At 41.9% G+C, this 15,337-nt stretch overlaps 2 protein-coding genes across 2 annotated transcripts in view; both read right to left on the bottom strand.

The window, feature by feature from the left end:
* Positions 1 to 15,337, bottom strand: part of LOC306841631 (cadherin-related family member 2-like) — a gene marked incomplete at its 3' end in the record, with an annotated part of 28,207 nt that overhangs the window by 11,686 nt on the left and 1,184 nt on the right. The gene's annotated exons all lie outside the window — the stretch shown is intronic.
* LOC306841630 (cadherin-related family member 2-like) lies at positions 1,829 to 13,513 on the bottom strand. Its single transcript, XM_079371577.1, has 24 exons — positions 13,454 to 13,513; positions 13,321 to 13,380; positions 13,093 to 13,232; positions 12,953 to 13,003; positions 12,785 to 12,874; positions 12,485 to 12,574; positions 12,255 to 12,377; positions 10,860 to 11,006; positions 10,508 to 10,583; positions 10,311 to 10,423; positions 9,945 to 10,112; positions 9,397 to 9,636; positions 9,256 to 9,298; positions 9,007 to 9,171; positions 6,054 to 6,125; positions 5,178 to 5,227; positions 4,945 to 5,096; positions 4,764 to 4,860; positions 4,567 to 4,655; positions 4,397 to 4,468; positions 4,072 to 4,204; positions 2,815 to 2,909; positions 2,603 to 2,645; positions 1,829 to 2,515 (listed from the first exon to the last, which is right to left on the bottom strand). The coding sequence occupies exons 4-24, from the start codon at positions 12,989 to 12,991 to the stop codon at positions 2,429 to 2,431; spliced, it is 2,184 nt and encodes a 727-aa protein (XP_079227703.1). The 5' UTR covers positions 12,992 to 13,003; positions 13,093 to 13,232; positions 13,321 to 13,380; positions 13,454 to 13,513; the 3' UTR covers positions 1,829 to 2,428.

Here is a 15,337-nt window from a genome sequence, read left to right as displayed (position 1 = left end):
ATTAAACAGTCAATGCAGGAATGCAAATTGGGCCATTACAGCGCTCAGCAACATAAAGGAGCAGTGATTAGCATTAAGTGTCCAAAACAATAAGGTGAAACCAGGAGTGATTAGGGTGATTGCCATTAAAGTACCCAACTATTGAGGAACACATTAGCATTAAGTGTTGAAGACAATAGAGTGAAACTTGACCTAGTTAGGGTGATCATGTCAACCATTACAGATGTAGCATAACACAACAGTAGGATGGAACCAGATGATTAGAGTGATTACCATTAAAGTGACTTGTGCTCAGTGAGGTGACTATCAATATGCATTAAAGTGTCCAACTGGAGGCTGACTCTGAGGTCAGCAGTGCAGATGAGGAGTGAGAAAAAAAGTGAAAAAAGAGTCCAGGGTTCACCGTGTGCTTCTTCCCTGCCGTGACAGTGAAGTGTTGTACAGTCTTATGGCCTATAGGGGGACAAAATAGTTCTTGAGTCTGTCCGTGGAGCACGACTGTGACAGCAGTCTGTCACTGAACATGCTCCTCTGCCCGGTGAAGGTGCTGTGCAGAGGGTGGTGTGTGTTGTCCATGATGGAGAGCATTTTGTCCAGAGTCCTCCTCTCTACCACTGTCACCAGTGAGTCCAGCTCCGTACCCACCACAGAGCCGGCCCTCCTCACCAGTCTGTCCCGGCGTGCTGCGTCCCTCTTTTTGCAGCTTCCTCCCCAGCACAGAGGACGCTGGACACCACAGACTGGTAGACTAATAATAACAGTCTTGTGTCCTGCATGTCTTGTTTACTTCTACGGGATGCCTTGAATGCCTCTATATTATTTAATTACATTTTCTACATTTATTTCTATCTGTATGAGATTGTTGAACAGTTCTGTCATCAATATTCTGCTCTTTTGTGGCCTGCTTCGACCCTCACTGTGGGGATTTTCTCCCAGTCAGCTACAGAAGCATAATCTGAATCTTTGATGCTGGGTGATCGAGCTCACAGCAGGTGCTCCAGTTATTCCAAAGGCATTCATTTAAAATCATTTTTACATTGTAGATTGAAAGTACAGTAATGCTAAACTTTTGGTTAACTGTAATATTGCTTGCCGTCCTGCAGAGGGCGCCGTTAGCAAACAAGAAGTTGGTTCATTATGTTTCCTAAACCTGAGTCAAATCCTGAAACCAGCGACTGAAGATGGTTTGATTTCAAACAAGATTTATATTTCATAGAAAAGTAATTTAACATGTTTGTTTTTGTTTTTAGAGACACATTCAGTCACACGTGAGTTTTATAATGTGCTTTCTGCATTCAATGTTTTTTTTTTTTGTGCATCTCTTTTGGTTGGCCTTTAACAATCCTTGACCTTTTTATCAGGAGAAGCCTTTAAAGAAGAAAAGGTCAAACTGAAGACAAACAGGGACAGTTTTACAGAAGGTCAAGGAAGGCCAAGGAAGACGAACTAATGAAACTCCACGTTTAGAGTTTAGAGGTTTGAATCAGCTGAAGATCGCCTCCTTGTCTGTAATTATTACCTCCTAGTTATGAAGTATACTTACTGTAAGTATCTAAACCCAGAGTTTGACCGTTTGAGACAACTAAGCTAACGTAACGTATTCATGAAAACTGTAATGATTCTGAAGTGGTGTCAAATGAAACTAAAGAACTCCTCCTTTACACACAGACAGCATGAAGCAGGCAGTCTGAGTTAACAGAGAAGTTTCTTTATCAGGTTGGTGATGCCTGATATTTAACTGGAGCTTACGAATAGAAAGTCTGAGTTTGTTAAACTAGAGGTGAAGTGTTTTTAACAACAAACAGAAACACAGCTGGAATAGTTTAACTCATTTCATTCATTTTATTGACCTTTATTTATACTCAAGGAATCATTGAGGGCAGGCCCTCAGATGTAAAAAAAATACAAAACAACAAAGACAAATACATAGAATATAAGACAAGAACTCGAAGCAGCAAAGCAGATAAATACAGCACTCACACTGAGGGATCTGATAGAGACATCACAACAATCCCTTCAGCTATCAATGAGTTAGTTTTATACACTTCACAGAAGATATTTAGTTTGCAATGCACTCTTTAAAGCTACAAGCGTGCATTTTGTGTTTTCCATGTAACAGTCTCACTGTGTCCAGTGCGCCTTACATACTGGGACCAATACCAAAAAATACATAAAGACAAGCTTTTTCAATGTGGCATCAATTTCAACATTCTGGGGGTCTAAAAAGCTGGTGTTGTCAGTAAGTCATTCGCAGTTTGTCTGCCTGCTCTGTTGTAATATTTCACATATATACAAATATTACAACAAAAAACACAATCACTTTCAGTGCTATAATCCCATGCATACAAAGTATATCACTGTATGTCAGAACAAAAGGCTGTGTCCATCTGAGGCCTCCTGCAGGGTCTCATCCTTCACGCTCACTCTGTCATGTCTGTAGTCTTATCACATACGGGTAGGATCTTTGTTCTCCTGTAAACCCAGTGTAGGGAAGTCGAATGACTTCCAACTTTTCCTGTTTCAAATTGTGATGAGAGGAAAACATGTTTTTAACCAGTATGTCTTTTATATAAATAAATTTAACTTTGAAATGCAAACTTACCGTCTTCTCAAAGGAAGGAGGGTGACTTATGGAGTTTCTTCTCCTAAATAAATACAAGCAAAAGTTTATGATAATGGCAGATCTGCTCTGTCTCAAACAGATTTTTTAAAGCTATTTATTTTTTGTCTTCTATAGATTGAGTCACTGGACAAAAACAACAGTCTACAAAGTGATTTAGTCAGTAATCTTGTGTTTCTTATCCACTGTCTTACACTAAGACGCCTATGACAGCACCGACAACAGCCAGTCCTCCTAACACACCCATCACGATGGCTAGTGTGTTTGGTGGTTCACCCTCATCCGAACCCTGAAATAAGAAGGAAAAAATGAAGCAGCTGGGAGACATGAACCAAAAGTTAAACAGCAGCAGAACCTGGGACAGCATTATCTGTCAGTCAGGGATTCACTGTTCATTAACTGTCTCATTGATCATCGTCTTAAGGGAGAAGATCAGCACTGAGACTGCAGAATGTCAAATAAACATTTAAACACAACAAGAGAGATTCAGATAGCCTCATGTAAACCATCAGCTAAGGTCACTAGACCTGGTATACAGACCTGGTATTCAGCTTCTTCTGTCTGAAAAGTTCCCAATACAATCATCATGGACACCAAACTGTAAAAGTTTTACTTGAGGCGAGCAGGTAAATCTGCCAAACCAGGTACTTAACCCTTGAAGAGTCATAACAACTTTCATTTATCTCCAGCTGTAGACTTTGATTAACAGCAAGAACTGATTCTGCAATTTGAAACTTTGGGACTTTAAACTTTCCAACTCACAGAGGACATGACCCAAAGAACAATTTCTGCATCAACGCTCACAATAAAATGTACAAACAGCAGTAATGACAATTTTACATTTCACTAGTAGCTGCCTGAATATAAACATTGTAATGGCTTTCTCTTAAGCCCCGTTTCCACCGAGCGGTGAAAACGGGGCTTAAGAACTAAGCGCTCAGTTAGCGGTTAGCTGTTAGCGGTTAGCAGTTAGCTATTAGCGGTTAGCTGTTAGCGGTTAGCAGTTAGCTGCTATCATATGATGCTAGTTACAGAGCGGCTATCCTTATCCGCCTTACGGGTGGCTGTGGAAACGCAAATGGGATTGGGCTTGATCGAACCAAACTGTACCGATCCGTACCGGACTGCTGTGTGGAAACAGTGCTTTAGAGCACGCTAAACTAGGAACAGATGGCCACTGTTGACATGAATGGAAACAAAAAGGGTGGAAGACTTGCTCGTTCATGGACAAAAAATATAGAGGCAATTGTGAAAAGCAACGTCACTATTTTAGAGTATTATCAGTGAGCAAAAGTAACAAAAGTAAAGTGAAAAACAAACAACAAATCAATACTAATAAGACCCAAGATGTCCGAAAAGGCGGATGAAGCATCATTTATTTAAACCTACCCCTTCAAATCCTGTTTACAATATGTAAAAGAGAAAATTCAACAGAGAAGAATCATACTTACAATTTTTACAAATCCAAGATTTTTTAGTGCATCATCAAATTCAGGAACTGAGATCAACTCCTCCACATTGTCAGCGGTCAGAGTCGTTCCTTCCTGATGGAATTGTGCCACGATGATAGTTCCACCTGAAGCCCTGAGAAGAGAATACAAATAATTTAACCCTAACCCAAATCATTCTCGTCATTGGTTTTTTACTGTCAACCGTTTGCTGCCCCACCCTGTGGACAAAAGTGTGTGTGCCTCTGAGAAGCTGGAGATTATTTTTGATTCCTGCCAACTATGATGAATGATCCAGACAATGAAGAAAAAGAGAAAAGGAACTTACTTGGATGTTTTTACAGAGGCAGGCTCGATTGAAATTATTCTAACAGAGGCATTGGTGGCAGCAGTCAGCACCCTGAAAATTTTTCAGAAAACACAAGTTCAAGAGGAACAAAGTGTAAACGAGATGAAATCATGGAGATAAAACATTTACTAAAGCAGGTCGAAGTGTACCTGACGATCTCATTGATGGTTCGATTCACTTCTTCTACAGAACTTGAAAATTCAAGTATAACTTCATTCAATTTTTCAACATTGGAAATCTGCAAAATAATAGTAATGTAGTTTATATTTACACGGTTTTACAGTAAACAGGATGTTACAGTGTACTGAGGAATAACAAAATCAGCTTCATGATTTCTATGACTCACCTCCAGCACAGTGCTGGTGAAAAGGCCGCCAGTGTCGGTTGCAGTTACGGTTAACAAATACTTCCCCTTCAGTTTCACATTGAGCTCCTGTGCAGTTCTGTGAAAAGTCGGTAAAACGATGATAAACAAATGTAATCTGAACAGACCCAGAACATGAGAAATGTCTAACTTTTATACTCACTTAATTATTCCAACATAAACGTCCTTTTTCTGTACGGTTTCTGCCCTGAACAGCATACTCATATTTTGTGTTTGGTTATTGCTGTCTGCAAATTGGACTGCTGTTACTTTAAACTCAATCTGCCCATTTATTCCAGAGTCCCGGTCTGCAGCCTGATGGCAACAACAGAAACAAGCAAGAATGTAAGGACTTCAAGTCACGTCAACAAACTTAAAATCATGATTTATACTTACAGTGATGTTTGCTACTGATGTTCCAATACTGGTACTTTGTGACACAGCGACTAAAATCAAAGTCAGAACAGAACTTCAAAGATTTGACAATCAAACAGCAAATAGTTAAACATCTAACTTATCTATTTGGTGATTTAGGTTTAGGTTTAGGGATCATACAGCACATGTTAAAAAAAACCTCTTGTAATTCATGTACAGTCACATTTTGGTGAATACCACACAGTGAGAGCTTCTCTTTAGTTACGTTATTTGACATTCGCCAGCAGGGGGCAGCGTAAGTTTTTTTGTTGCACATGAAAGTGAAACTTCTCAACAAGAAACCAAGTGATCAACTGTGTGTATGTTTTGCCCTTTGCTCTTTTGCTTGATGTGATAAAGGACATATTTATACACACATCTGATTGGTCTGATTGGTATCACACAATGAAAAACAGCCATTCATCTTACCCAACATCGTTCACTTTATTGCCCCCTTGTGCAATTATGATTATTACTGAACTTATTTGGAGATTAAATATTACCTTTTATAATCTGTGGTTGCCGCTTTATTGACTCACACTGTGTGGGAGAAAATGGCTGATGACTGCAAGCAGCCATGTTTTAGCATTTTGTCAGGAGTCTCCAGGTCTTTCCCTTTAGCTAGGTTGACTCAGTTATCATAGTAAGCATTTCCAATAAGGCATTTTGGGCGCCATTGGATGAGCGCCCAAAATAGCCCTTCAAAAACCAATGGATGATGTAACTCATGTTTCATCCATGTTTATACGGTCTTTGGTCTGGCAGGTCATACATATGTGTAGACAAACCTCAATGTCAAGGTGTCATAAGCTAATGAAAATCAGAATCCGAACAGAGCTGATCGTAATTTACACTCACGCTGTACAAAATCTGAGAAGATGAATTCTGGGGCGTTGTCGTTGATGTCTTCAGTGGTGATCACCATTTCTTCTGAAATAAGTAAAGTTAAATTAAAGTTATGTAATACGCGTGTATATGTATTGTATTTGATGGTGATGTTTTTGCTGCTTTTATTTGGTGTTTTCATGTTGTGTTGACATGTAAAGCAGCGAGTGCTGACCTGTCGTAGGGCTGGTGTTCTCTGTGACCTCGTCTGTGGCAGCACTACCTGTCGTAGGGTTGGTGTTCTCTGTGACCGCGCTACCTGTCGTAGGGCTGGTGTTCTCTGTGACCGCGCTACCTGTCGTAGGGCTGGTGTTCTCTGTGACTGCGCTACCTGTCGTAGGGCTGGTGTTCTCTGTGACTGCGCTACCTGTCGTAGGGCTGGTGTTCTCTGTGACCGCGCTACCTGTCGTAGGGCTGGTGTTCTCTGTGACCGCGCTACCTGTCGTAGGGCTGGTGTTCTCTGTGACTGCGCTACCTGTCGTAGGGCTGGTGTTCTCTGTGACTGCGCTACCTGTCGTAGGGCTGGTGTTCTCTGTGACCGCGCTACCTGTCGTAGGGCTGGTGTTCTCTGTGACTGCGCTACCTGTCGTAGGGCTGGTGTTCTCTGTGACTGCGCTACCTGTCGTAGGGCTGGTGTTCTCTGTGACCGCGCTACCTGTCGTAGGGCTGGTGTTCTCTGTGACCGCGCTACCTGTCGTAGGGCTGGTGTTCTCTGTGACTGCGCTACTTGTCGTAGGGCTGGTGTTCTCTGTGACCTCGTCTGTGGCAGCGCTACCTGTCGTAGGGCTGGTGTTCTCTGTGACCGCGCTACCTGTCGTAGGGCTGGTGTTCTCTGTGACCGCGCTACCTGTCATAGGGCTGGTGTTCTCTGTGACTGCGCTACCTGTCGTAGGGCTGGTGTTCTCTGTGACCTCGTCTGTGGCAGCGCTACCTGTCGTAGGGCTGGTGTTCTCTGTGACTGCGCTACCTGTCGTAGGGCTGGTGTTCTCTGTGACTGCGCTACCTGTCGTAGGGCTGGTGTTCTCTGTGACCGCGCTACCTGTCGTAGGGTTGGTGTTCTCTGTGACCGCGCTACCTGTCGTAGGGTTGGTGTTCTCTGTGACCGCGCTACCTGTCGTAGGGCTGGTGTTCTCTGTGACTGCGGTACCTGTCGTAGGGCTGGTGTTCTCTGTGACCTCGTCTGTGACCGCGCTACCTGTCGTAGGGCTGGTGTTCTCTGTGACCGCGCTACCTGTCGTAGGGCTGGTGTTCTCTGTGACTGCGCTACCTGTCGTAGGGCTGGTGTTCTCTGTGACTGCGCTACCTGTCGTAGGTCTGGTGTTCTCTGTGACCGCGCTACCTGTCGTAGGTCTGGTGTTCTCTGTGACTGCGCTACCTGTTGTAGGGCTGGTGTTCTCTGTGACTGCGCTACCTGTCGTAGGGCTGGTGTTCTCTGTGACCTCGTCTGTGGCAGCGCTACCTGTCGTAGGGCTGGTGTTCTCTGTGACCGCGCTATCTGTCGTAGGGCTGGTGTTCTCTGTGACTGCGCTACCTGTCGTAGGTCTGGTGTTCTCTGTGACCGCGCTACCTGTCGTAGGTCTGGTGTTCTCTGTGACTGCGCTACCTGTTGTAGGGCTGGTGTTCTCTGTGACTGCGCTACCTGTCGTAGGGCTGGTGTTCTCTGTGACCTCGTCTGTGGCAGCGCTACCTGTCGTAGGGCTGGTGTTCTCTGTGACCGCGCTACCTGTCGTAGGGCTGGTGTTCTCTGTGACCTCGTCTGTGGCAGCGCTACCTGTCGTAGGTCTGGTGTTCTCTGTGACCGCGCTACCTGTCGTAGGGCTGGTGTTCTCTGTGACCTCGCCTGTGGCAGCGCTACCTGTCGTAGGGTTGGTGTTCTCTGTGACCGCGCTACCTGTCGTAGGGCTGGTGTTCCCTGTGACCGCGCTACCTGTCGTAGGGTTGGTGTTCTCTGTGACCGCGCTACCTGTCGTAGGGCTGGTGTTCTCTGTGACCTCGTCTGTGGCAGCGCTACCTGTCGTAGGGCTGGTGTTCTCTGTGACCGCGCTATCTGTCGTAGGGTTGGTGTTCTCTGTGACCGCGCTACCTGTCGTAGGGCTGGTGTTCTCTGTGACCGCGCTACCTGTCGTAGGGCTGGTGTTCTCTGTGACCGCGCTACCTGTCGTAGGGTTGGTGTTCTCTGTGACCGCGCTACCTGTCGTAGGGCTGGTGTTCTCTGTGACCTCGTCTGTGACCGCGCTACCTGTCGTAGGGTTGGTGTTCCCTGTGACCGCGCTACCTGTCGTAGGGTTGGTGTTCTCTGTGACCGCGCTACCTGTCGTAGGGCTGGTGTTCTCTGTGACCTCGTCTGTGACCGCGCTACCTGTCGTAGGGTTGGTGTTCCCTGTGACCGCGCTACCTGTCGTAGGGTTGGTGTTCTCTGTGACCGCGCTACCTGTCGTAGGGCTGGTGTTCTCTGTGACCGCGCTACCTGTTGTAGGGCTGGTGTTCTCTGTGACTGTGCTACCTGTCGTAGGGCTGGTGTTCTCTGTGACTGCGCTACCTGTCGTAGGGCTGGTGTTCTCTGTGACCTCGTCTATGGCAGCGCTACCTGTCGTAGGGCTGGTGTTCTCTGTGACCGTGCTACCTGTCGTAGGAATGGTGTTCTCTGTGACTGCGCTACCTGTCGTAGGGTTGGTGTTCTTTCCTTTCTCTGTGACCGCGCTACCTGTCGTAGGGCTGGTGTTCTCTCCTTTCTCTGTGACCTCGTCTGTGGCCGCGCTATCTGTCGTAGGGCTGGTGTTCTCTCCTTTCTCTGTGACCTCGTCTGTGGCCGCGCTATCTGTCGTAGAGCTGGTGTTCTCTGTGACTGCGCTATCTGTCGTAGGGCTGGTGTTCTCTGTGACCGCGCTACCTGTCGTAGGGCTGGTGTTCTCTGTGACCGCGCTACCTGTCGTAGGGTTGGTGTTCTCTCCTTTCTCTGTTACCGCGCGACCTGTAATAGGGCTGGTGTTCTTTCCTTTCTCTGTGACCGCGCTACCTGTCGTAGAGCTGTTGTTCTCTCCTTTCTCTGTGACCTCGCCTGTGACCGCGCTAACAGAACCCACAAATGCACCTGATTGGACAACATGAATACCATTAAAATCAGGGAAAACAATTGGTAACACATGAAATGAAATTTGTAGAAATGAATACAAACCTTTTTCTCCTTCTGCAAATTGTGGACTGTTATCATTGACATCCTGAAGGGCGTAAATGAATACATTAACATGTTTTAGGTTCACTAGCAGGAGCATTAGTTTTTTGTAAACATTTAGCATACAAACTGCTGAAGCCTCACCTCTACGTTGATAATAACTGTGACAGAGGCGGAGAGTGGAGGAGCACCCTTGTCAGTGGCAGTCACATTGAGCTCAATCCTTCCTTCCAGCTGCTGATCCAGGGCCTCACGATCAAGCTCACCACTGGTTCTAAGCACTCCGGTGTTTGGGTCGATAGTGAACTTATCACTGTAGCTGCTCTCTTCAATCCCATAAACTATCTGACTGTTTTCTGTGTCTGGGTCATCTGCGTCAGTAGCCTGTCCAAATGAGAAACATAAGAAAAAGAATTGGTATAGAAGCTACATTTCTTACTTAATATTAACAAGAAGGATCTGAAAACATCTTGAGAAAAACAGGGATTTATTTCCCATCGGTTTTAGTGACGTGGATCACTGCAATAGGGTGATAGACATGGTGTTTTCTTGTTAGGGCAGGTAATAGAAAAGACAGGGTCTGTCTGTTCGGGCTACAGGAGAACATTTCGATATCTAGTTGTGGATGTCATGGACACATGTTGACATCATTCTCCAACATGTTTCATGTATTTAAACAGTAAAGGACTTACAGTAATATTTCCCACTATTGTCCCAACATCTGAGTCTTCAGTCACATTCAACCTCAATGTAGCCTGTGGGAACATCGGGCTGTTGTCATTGATATCGATGACGTTGATCAGTACATCTGTTACGGCGCTGGCATAGACGCCATGGATGTTTGGTTTGGACTCAGTGGCCTATAAAACAAGAAAACATTGATTTGTCATAATGTGTCACAGCTGTATGCTTCTCTCTTTTGATTAAATGTTCACACTCGACAGGGTGAAGTTGAAAATTAAGACCAAATTATACTGGGATGCCCAGCTATCCTATTTAATGTGTATTTGATCACTTTGGTAACATAGAAGAGTAACTTCATAATAAGTCAACAGTACCTTTACAGTCAAGGTCACAGTGTCAGTATCATCTAACTCCTCTCTGTCGATTAGTGACAACACAGATATGACGCCATCATCTGAGATTGTAAACAGGCCGTTCACGTTGGAATCTGTAAAGCAATCGGAAAAAACACAAATGTGTAAAATCACTATATTCAAAAGAAGAACTTTTTAATTCAGTTTGAAAGTAAAACCTTCAATGCTGTAGATAATCGTATCGTTGACTCCTGTGTTCGGGTCTACAGCAGTCACTTTAAACACAGACTGGCCCTGCAAATAAGATTTTCAGAATGTGAAGTAAGGGTCATCATTCACACAAAACTCACTGTCATTATTTGTCTCCTAAAAAAATACAACATGCTGATATTTGTCACAAAAGTCACCAAAATAATCTGAGAATGTGTTATGTTTTATCTCCTAAAGAAATGATTAAAAAAATTGAGTAAATAATGACATAACTTTGGTTTTCTTAATGTTCAAAAAAAAAAAAAAGATTTTTAAATCTTTTAAAAATTTCTGCCTGAGAAAAGATGCCTGAGCACTCACCACAGGAGAATTCTCTTCAACACTGCCGACGTAGGGGAGACCAAGGAACGATGGGTCGAGGTCTGGGATGTCCAACACAGTGATGGAGGACAATGTTTGACTCGAAAAGTACTCGAGCTCATCAAAAAAACATTTACCTCCACCATCCTGTTGTGAAAACAGAAGATTATTAAATGAATGTTGGATTTCTCCACCACAGTGATAATTATAAACTAGTAAAGTATCATTTTTAAAATGATCATGATTTTTGGTGCAATTTCAGTGTATAAGATGGAATAAATAAAGACAGAAGTTCTAACTGTAGCTATATTTGTACAATAAAACTTAAATCATTTCAGCTACCTGATTTGCCAAATGTCCAAAATGGGACAGAAATGTCTCATTTTGAAAACTGTAAACCCTTAAATTTTGTTAAATTGGTTTACAAGTACTAAATCATGAAATACTTTGATATGGACAAGGGGTGGGACTTTAACACGTTAATTACGATTAATTAATTACAAGAAAATAACGCGTTACTTTTTTTTTAACGCATTTAATCACAGTTGGCTTATCGCTAGCTTCGTGCTAGCTTCGTGCTAGCTTCGCTAACTTAGTGCTAGCTTTCGCTAACTTAGTGCTAGCTTCGCTAACTTAGTGCTAGCTTTCGCTAACTTAGTGCTAGCTTTCGCTAACTTAGTGCTAGCTTCGACACAGTTACAAACAAGAAGCATTTGCAGCCTTAACTCGACCAAATGACTGTCTTCAGGACCAAAATGAGTAATTCAACGTCTGATACATTTACATATTCACTCTCTAAATTGATTGCTGTGGACTTTATACCACTATTTGTGGTAGAAGATAAGGGGTTAGAAAATGTGCTACAGATAGCAATATGTGATCCAACTTTCCAGCTGCTGAGCAGAAAAACTATTTCAAAGAAGCTCCAACAGCTTTATGAAACTGAGAAGCAAGTAAAATTGTATGCATTGCATTCATTCATACACCAAAATCCATTTAGATTGAAAAGTGTTGCTTTTTAGGGCAAATATTGTGATGCACTTAAAATGCAATTCATTTCGATTAATTAATTAGAAAGTCCTGAGTTAACATTTTTAATCAAGTCCCACCCCTAATATGGACTATAATGAAGCTGTAAATAAGATGTGATATTTAACGATTATGACTTAATTAAGCCAGAAAGCATTGTGTCGTGAACAAAGTCACACACAAAGAACCATGTTGTACACTTAAATGCTGATGACTCTGTGGAAAAGTGATGTAACCTCTTCTCAGAAAAAGTGTCACTACACACTGACATTTCTCCTCTGCAACATTTGCAATGACACTAGGAAACCTCCCTAATGGGGCCCCATCTGACAGCAATCACTCTCATTGCCCTGCTAAAAACCTTACCGTAGCAATAATCTTCAACTGATAGAAGGTGCTCAGCTCTGTGTAATTCAAACTTCCAGCCAATGTCACTACACCAGTTGTTTCCATGATGCTAAACAGACTCAATCCAGAACTCGGGGTGACCTAGAAAACAAAATGTAAATGTTAGCTTCAGGGAAGTTCATGAAACATCAGAATAATACATTATTATTTCATTGAAAGTCCATATACGATTTAAATAGGGAGCTTACTTCATGGATACTGTATCGAACTTCCCCAGCAGTTGAAGAGTCTGCATCAATAGCATTCACTCTGAACAGAGATGAACCTACAGGTGTATTCTAGTGAATTGTATTTGTCAGAAAAATGGACGAGAAGAAAACCCTTAAATGTCTGGGATAACATCAATATAAGAAATCGTTGGCTTGATAATAAATTGGCAAAATCATTTAATCACTCATTAGGGCTTGAAGTAGCTTTCATCTTTCTTACATTATAAATGCTCTTAATATAGCGAAACATGCCAGAAAAAGTATTTTTGTTGAACTTACTTCTGCGAATTCATAATCATACGAAGCCTCCTGAAATATGGGTTTGTTGTCGTTGGCGTCCCTTACTAAAACAGTTATGTCTCCTGATGTCTGAAAGACGTTGTATAATTATATAATGTACCCATTGAGAGGAAATGGAAAATAAATGCGAAATGAGATGTCACTCACAAGAATGAATCCATCAGAGACAACAACTGCAAGGAGCATCGCAGTCTTACTCTAAGAGAAAAAAAACCCCAATCAAAAGCAAGGTCAACTGTATAAACTTTCATTTCCAATTGAAAACACCAACAACCCCCAGATCATACCTCTGCATCGAGTTCCCTACTGACTGTTGCTCTCCCAGTGGTGTTTTCCACTGTAAAGTATTCAGCATTGACCCCAGAGATTGAATATGTCAGCGGGTCATTGTCAAAATCAGATGCGACTACAGTGAATGCAATCGTTCCTATGAAACAAAGTCAGAGGGATGAATATTAATGGAAGCAGTTACGCCATTAAGATGATGTAACAACAGAATTTAATATTCAACCTACCCACTGGGGTGTCTTCACACACATCATAAGAACGGACATCGATTACAGGAGCGGTGTTTGCTGAAAAGAAAAAAACATGAAGTTAATACATTAAAAGTAATGTTAATACATTTAAACTTAACCACACACTCACCATCACTTCTGCTGATGAAACAGAACAAGCACAACAACACACTTCTGGAGAACACCTCCATGTCTGCAAACAGGAAAAAAAATCTTATAAACATGATAAGGGAATATTGTAAAAGTCTGAGAATAAGTGAAAAAATAATTCACAAATATGTTTATAAAATTGTCCTATAACACATATAAAGATATACAAATAGTACAAATTGTAATTTTTTGAATCACTATAAAAAATAAACAAATGCTGCTCAAAGTTTTGTACCTGGAAACTTATTGGTAAAAAAATGGAAAATGTTTACCTGTGTGGTTAGTGGCCGATGTCAAACTAGGAGTTTTTTGGATTCTGAATCCATTGCAGGCATTTGTTTTTCACAAAATCCACTCCCTGGTGGAAAAACAGCCACGTCCACTTTTACATGTAAATTTGAAATAGATTTATAAGTTGATTTTAATATTGCCAAAACTAGTTAGAAAGGGAAACACAGAAGGCAATGGATTTATGGAGTTATAGCCTGTGTATACCTTTGGTTTTAGACATTTCTATTTTGGCAACATGCTCTAACCCCAAACACTAAAGTGTTAACTTTTTCAAAGATTTTAGCTGTGACTAAATTGTTAAAACATGAATCTAACCAATAAGCAATAGTTTTATTGTAAAATGCAAAATATCCAACACAGCAGTTATTCTGATCTTGAATGGTATTAAATCAAATCAAGTGATTAGGCAATTAGCAGTATGATGGAAAAAATATATAGACACAATACAGTATAATCATGATTTACAATCACTTTTAAATCTGGACAATAATCACATTATAGGCTGATACATTTTGCTTTTTGTGTAACCAATACAGCAACAACGCTGGATAAATGAACATTACAACAAAACGTAGACACAGTAGACCTGAACTGTAGAATCTGCTCTCTGAAAGGCTTTTATTCTGAAGTTTCATGCATATTATTCCATGCCTCCAGTTTTTAGCCTTACTATACAAGTTATACCTAAAACTGTGTAAGTGTTACTTACCTGCCGACGTTCAGCTTCTGAATGACTTTGGTGATTAAAATCTGGAGGCTGTAAAAGTGAATGATTCATATCATCACCAGTCTGTGTTAATAAGTGCTCAAAACGTCCTCCTCTCTTTGACGTCTTTAATTCACTCAGTTCAGAGCACTTTTTAGATCTACTCTTTTTTTCAAAAGATTATATTTTAACTTTACTTACTTTTTATTTAGCAATGGCCGTCGCCGGGCACCCCTCAGGTATTATTTACCAGAGGCCCTGGGTGCTGAGAGGTGTCAGAGGAGGCGTGAGAGGCAGAAAAACAAGTCACAGCAACTGGCATAAAACAATGAAATACCACATCATCTGTTTTGATAGTCAGGTGATTGTATGCAGAATGGTGCCAGTAACTCATACAGTGGTTTGTACAGATAAATACAAATCTAACCAATAACCAATAGGTTTATTATATATGCAAAATATCCCTGATTTCCGCCTCTATCCACTTTCCTCTCTATAATAAAGGCATAAAGGCCAAACATAAATCTTTAGAGTGCACTAAACTAATAATAACAGTCTTGTGTCCTGCATGTCTTGTTTACTGCTACAGGATGCTGTGAATGTCTCTATATTATTTAATGAAAATGTCTAAATTTCATCAATCTTCTGCTCTTTTGTGGCCTGCTTCGACCCTCACTGTGGGGATTTTCTCCCAGTCAGCTACAGAAGCATAATCTGAATCTTTGATGCTGGGTGATTGAGCTCACAGCAGGTGCTCCAGTTATTCCAAAGGCATTCATTTAAAATCATTTTTACATTGTAGATTGAAAGTTCAGTAATGCTAAACTTTTGGTTAACTGTAATATTGCTTGCCGTCCTGCAGAGGGC

This window comes from Symphodus melops, assembly GCF_947650265.1.
Source record: "Symphodus melops genome assembly, chromosome: 20".
Classification (NCBI taxonomy): domain Eukaryota; kingdom Metazoa; phylum Chordata; class Actinopteri; order Labriformes; family Labridae; genus Symphodus; species Symphodus melops.
Note: the sequence above shows the minus strand (reverse complement) of the source record. Positions and strands in the feature narration are given on the sequence as shown.

Coding starts and splice junctions, on each gene's coding strand:
- LOC306841630 (XM_079371577.1), bottom strand. CDS start 12,991: ATGCTCCTTGCAGTTGTTGTCTCTGATGGATTCATTCTT. Junction 12,575..12,784: donor ATGATTATGAATTCGCAGAA/GTAAGTTCAACA, acceptor ACAATTCACTAG/AATACACCTGTAGGTTCATC. Junction 4,656..4,763: donor TCACCAGCACTGTGCTGGAG/GTGAGTCATAGA, acceptor ATTATTTTGCAG/ATTTCCAATGTTGAAAAATT.